The sequence below is a fragment of the Hipposideros armiger genome, unplaced genomic scaffold, assembly GCF_001890085.2.
Source record: "Hipposideros armiger isolate ML-2016 unplaced genomic scaffold, ASM189008v1 scaffold_55, whole genome shotgun sequence".
NCBI classification, from domain to species: Eukaryota; Metazoa; Chordata; class Mammalia; order Chiroptera; family Hipposideridae; genus Hipposideros; species Hipposideros armiger.
The window spans coordinates 4,553,703-4,559,702 of record NW_017731405.1 but is presented as its reverse complement, the minus strand read 5'-3'; the positions used below and the strand labels follow the sequence as shown (position 1 = coordinate 4,559,702).

The 6,000-nt window shown below is 35.6% G+C and overlaps 1 protein-coding gene across 6 annotated transcripts in view; it reads right to left on the bottom strand.

The window, feature by feature from the left end:
- FAM169A (family with sequence similarity 169 member A) overlaps positions 1-6,000 on the bottom strand; it is a 63,697-nt gene that overhangs the window by 11,500 nt on the left and 46,197 nt on the right. For 5 of the 6 annotated variants that reach the window (XM_019641054.1, XM_019641050.1, XM_019641051.1 and 2 more), the window contains 3 exons: positions 2,509-2,637; positions 1,886-1,998; positions 640-679 (listed from right to left, as the gene is read on the bottom strand). In XM_019641054.1, the coding sequence (XP_019496599.1) occupies positions 640-679; positions 1,886-1,998; positions 2,509-2,637 (282 nt within the window). The remainder of the gene's footprint in view (positions 1-639; positions 680-1,885; positions 1,999-2,508; positions 2,638-6,000) is intronic. The other variant, XM_019641055.1, reaches the window with a different exon arrangement.

The window sequence follows — 6,000 nt, the reverse complement described above, 5'->3', positions numbered from 1 at the left end:
AGGGCAGTGTCACTGGCCCTCATATGTGGGATCCGAACCGGGGCCCTCTGGGGTTCCAAGCCAGTTCTTAACCATCGCGCCACTCGGCCGGCCCTGAGCACCTCTTTTAATTGCAGAAGTCAAACATGATTTGTATTCATCTTTTGTTATCAGTATATATTGAGTATTACAATAGTTTTTTCCTTTCTTAAAATGTGTATACATGTTTTTGGCACCCTCTGTATATTCCCACCATTACATACTTCCTTTCTCTCACTTACATCAGACTTAGAAACAATATCATGTCTTTTTTTAAAGTACAAAATAACTTTGTCAATATTCAATATTGTTACCTTGAGCTTTGCAAAGCATGTTTGCATTTTCATTTATATTCTTTCCTAATAATCTTGGGAAATAAACAAGGTAGATATTATTGGCCCAATTTTCTAGGTGAGGAAATGAGTCAAAGAGAGGTACGACAGTTTATTCTCACAGCAAAATCAGTGGTAGTGGTGGCATTAGAACAGATCTAGACTTCAGAGCTATGTAAGCCTTCTCTTACTCTAAGAAACACACACACACACACACACACACACACACACACACACCCTAATTAATTCTAAGTGTCTCAAACACTGATAGATGAACTGAATGTCTTACCTTCAGAAGTGCTTGCTAAGGCATCTTTTAAAGAATCAATCTAAAATAGAGATACAGGTTAAAACCACAAGTTTTAGGTTATTCTTTCTCCCTATGGATCTACTTCATTCAATGTCAAAGAAAATCTTTTAAAACGTTTTTCAAATAGCCCTTTTTGTACTCACTATCCATCAATAAAAATGAAAACTCTTAATTCCTTATAGTTATATTATTTATATTATTCCTAAAAATGTTTCAAAAATTTTCAAATAATCAACACTCATGGTAATTAAGACAGGAAATAAGAGGCACAAATAATTCCTCAAAGCCCTTGTCTTCTGAAATGCACATGCATTTACATAGACTTATTCAACACTCGCTAAAAATAGACTCAAATACCCATGTGCAAAACAAATATGACTGTCATTAGTGCCATCACAACAAAACACTGCATAAAAATAAGACTTCTAGAATCCCATCGATGGACCTATATTTTAAGTACTATCAAGTAAGTTCTAGAAAAGCACCTGGCAAGTCCTCTGGAGTTCAGTAATGGGACCTGTCCTTCTACTTTCAGGTTACCTAGTATTTGCAGAGCACATTTCATTCCACAAAGACCTAGCACGCACTTACTGAAACTTAGCCTCAAACTTTCCACAATAACTTCATAACCTTTGGCGTATTACTAACTCCACCTCTAGAAATTTATCTGTGCAAGTAAATAATTGCATGTGCACACAAAGATGCATGTATAAATGTGTTCACTGCTGGGCCACTTATAAATGTAAAAAAACTTATGTTAAGGAAATAAATGATATTTGCATAGAATTAGTGCGCTGCTATTTAGCAATCATGTTTTAAAACAGTAATGCCATGGAAAAATGCTTAAAATATTACGTTAATGGGAGAAAAGCAGTTAGACGCAACATAAAAGAAAACAAAAATAAAATGTATGTAGACAACATGTTTTATAATATGTATTAAGTACTTATACAAAATGTTAACAGTTGCTACATCTGGAGTAGTGGGATTACAGATTTTTATTTTCTTCTATATTATTTTATGTGTATTCTAAATTATTTTTCAAAAAATGAATGCTTACTAATCAATGAACAGAAAATGCCAAGAAAACTAATATAGTAAAAATTACATAAGTTTGTTGAATGAACTATACCATTAAAAAAATTAAGTATTAATTTTTAGCTGAATCTATTTTAAAGAAACAGAAAAATGATCATTTCCTATAATAAACATAGAGTGTACCTACAGTTAACTGCATCTCACTGGGCTGACTGTCTTCAGGTCCTGCTTCATAACCCGGAACAGGTGCCAGACTATACTCTCCAGACATAGGTCTTCTGGCTTCATTTGGAGAAACTGCTATGTGTAGAAGAATTTTAAAAACTGTAAGTCAATCAGTATTTGGTTTTCATTATAAAACTGTTGTGATTTTCACAAAAGCCCTGGAGGGCAGCCTGAACAGAAGGGTGCTAAAACTTTAGGTGTGAATATATCCCCTTCACCAATACCTTATAATGAAAACTTGCAATTATAAAGAGTCATAAATATTTAGCTATCTTTAGTTTGTGACTTTGAGAAGAGATGCATGAGACTGGGGACTACCTTTGATTCCCTGATTCCTATTCTATGCTGTTTAGGTAATCTGTTTTCTCTTACCTACCAATTCCTACTGGAATGTTACATTCGGCTCAGCTATTCTTAGTGACTCAAATGATAACACATAACAAAGAATCAAACTTTAGAAAATAGGATCTGTTACTAGAGAGATCATATTACAACACTTACACTACTCTGGACTGTAAGATACAGCCATCATCAGGAACTGCTATTTTTAAGCTGGCCATGTATTCAAACTGTAAACATTCCTACCTGTAATTTTAAGCATTTCTCTCTGTAATGCTTTGGTGACTGGTGTTCGCTGGCACCAGTGTCCAACACCTTCAACTTCCCAAAGGAGTTCATGGTCTCCCGGGTACTTTTCAAAGTATTGTTTGCAAGCTGAAACACACATTTAGAATTTTCTAGAAATCACAAATATCAATTGTTTTAGAAAACAGAAAGAAGATGGAAAGCTGTCCAACTCCCTTAATGGGCTAGCATAACTTTCATACCAAAAACACCAAGGCAAATAAAAGTATACAGCAGTCTCATTTATGAATAAAAATCCTAAATATTATAAAATTCCATATTAGAGTTTTAACATGACCAAACAATAAAAACCCTAATAAAAGATGTGCTTCACCTTTAAAATTATTATTGAAGAACATAAAAGAACTGAATAAAAGGACTGTTAGACTCAAGAATGTAAAAACTCCAATTCTCACCAAAATTTTAAAATAAATGCCATGCAATCCTAAACAAAATCCCAGCAGAGTTTCTTTTTAATAGAATTTAACAAAACTTGATCCCAAATTCAAAATGCAAGAACAAAGGGTTAAGTAAGAACAGTGAGGACCATTTTGAAGGAAAAAATAAGGAGGGCTTATCCTAGCAGATATCAAGAATCATCAAAAGGGCACAGTAATTAAAACAACCTGACATTGATATAAGGATACGGAAGAAGAGGAAGAGAAGAGGAGGAAGTGAGGAAACAAGAAACTTTTAAATGCCAGAAAAAAATAAACCCACATACATTAAAACTTGGTAAATGACCCAGGAGGCATTTACCTCAGCAGAGAATAAATAAACTATTAAACTAATACTAGAGGGCCAGCCGAGTGGTGCGTTGGTTAAGAGCTTGCTTGAGAGTGCCAGCTCTGAGCAGCAGGACCCCGGTTCAGATCCCACATGAGGGCCAGTTACGCTGCGCCCTTTACAGCTAAGACGGTGAACAACAGCTCGACCTAGAGCTGGGCTGCCAAGAGTCGCCAGCGATGGCGTAGGCTGCAGTGAGGCTGCAGTGGGCTGCCGTAAAGCTACCGTGAGTGGCTGGCAGCCGGCGTGAGCAGCTGGCAGTTGGCGTGAGCTGCCAAGAGCCGCCATGAGCGGCTGTTCAGTGGCCAGTGACCAATCTGCCTCTCTTGGGAAGAGTGCAATGATAATACCAACATGGGCCAGAGAAGCGACGTCCTCCACAACTGAAGAACAAAAGGAAAGCAACATGTCTGTTCCCCTTCCCTGATTCCCCAACGCTGTTCCCCTCCCCCAATTCCCCAATAAAATCTTTAAAAAAACAATAATAATAATGGTACTGGAATAACAATCCATATTAAAAAAAATAAAGTCAGATCTTGCCCTCACATCAACATCATTCATAAAAATAAATTCTAGATGTATTCTAAGACCTATTATGAAAAGCAAAATGTTTAAAAGAAAACATAAAATAGAATACCTATAGAACATTAGAATACTGAAGGATTTCTTATAAAAGATACAAAAATCAATCTATAATGAAATATTATGACAGGCTTGATTGTTCAAGTTTAAAACTTTATCAGGACTATGCAACTGAACTTTCTATGATGATGGAAATGCCCTATAGCAGTACCATCCAATACAGTAGCCACTAGCCACATGTGGCTACTGAGGAATTGAATTTATAATTTTATTTAATTGCAATTATCTTAAACTTATATCTAATTTATATTAATGGCTGCTATATTGAACTGTATAGTTTATGTTAAAAAGATACAATGAAGACACAGATTACGAGCTATTAAAAATAAAACAAAGGATTAGTATTCCAAGCATGTAAGAAATTCCTAAAACTGAACTAGAAAGACACAATAAACCACCCCCTGCAAAAAAGAACTTAACTGAGGCTATAGACAGGAAATTCACACATTATTAAACTTGAATGGTCCCTTAACAAAGATAAAGATGATTAACCTCACTAGCTGCCAAGGAAATATAAAATGAAGAAACAAGATACCATTTCCACACCTGTCAGATGATAATCAGAAGAATAAGGGAAACGGAAAATCCCACACTCTGCACAACAGCAGAGTGAGAACAATCTTGCAATAATTAGTAAAGTTAAAAAGACATATTTTATGATTTAACTCTACTTCTAGGTATATTCCTAATGACTTATACATATGAGGTCTGACAATTAAATTCGCAAACTTGTTGCAATTATGTTGCTAACCTTTTCTGATATCAGAGAGATTATTCATTATGAATTTGTACCAACTGGAAAAACAGCTAACCAAGTTTACTATTTGGAAGTGCTGAAAAGGCTGCGTGAAAAAGTTAGACGACTTTTCGCCTAAAATTCATGGCTCTTGCATCACGACAATGCACCAGCTCACAGGGCACTGTCTGTGAGGGAGTGTTTAGCCAGTAAACAAATAACTGTATTGGAACACCCTCCCTACTCACCCGATCTGACCCCCAATGACTTCTTTCTTTTACCCAAAGATAAAGGAAATATTGAAAGGAAGATATTTTGATGACATTGAGGACATCAAGGGTAATACGATGACAGCTCTGATGACCATTCCAGAAAGAGCTCCAAAATTGCTCTGAAGGGTGGACTAGGCACTGGTGTTAGTGCATAGCTTCCCAAGGGGAGTAATTTGAAGGTGACTGTATTGATATTCAGCAATGAAGTATGTAGCACTTTTCTAGAATGAGTTCGCGAGCTTAATTGTCTGACCTTTATTGTCCGATTTTTATGTGCACAAAAATCTTCTCAGCCATAAAAAGGAATGAAATTTTGATATATGCTACAATGTGAATGGACTTTAAACATTATGCTAAATGAAATAAGACAGACACAGAAGGACAAATATTGTATAATTCTACTTATATAAGGTACCTGGAATACGCAAATTCCTAGAGACAGAGAGCAGAAAACAGTTAGCAGAGAATGGGGGAAGGGAAGAAAGGGGAGTATTGTTTAAAGGGTAGAGTTTATGTTGAAGATGATGAGAAAGTTTTGGGTATAGATAGTGGTGAATGATAAGTATTATATTACGTATATTTTATCACAAAACACTGTTTAAAAGATTTAAAATAAAAAAGACAGCACACAAAATAATGCTTTATAGTGTTTAGAGACACAGACATAAGTTTGAAGCCATGGGCATGACGGCTATACACCAACTTTAGGAACGTAATTATCTCTGGGGAGGTAGGAAGAAAGGAGAATGGAATTGGGGAGAGAGCCAAAGAGAACATTAACTGTATCTATAATGTTTCATTTAGTTCCCGGTAAAAATAAATGTTAACAAATATGGCAAAATCTTAACATTTGTTCATCTGGACACAAGATACATGGACACAAGGATACTACTATTCTTTTACTTTTTTACCCTGTATGTTTGAAACTATTTCTCATGATTTCTGGTTTTAGTTTTCATACCTATTAGAAGGGAGAAGTTGGAGAAAACCAACACTACAGGCCAAACTGAGTCCTCT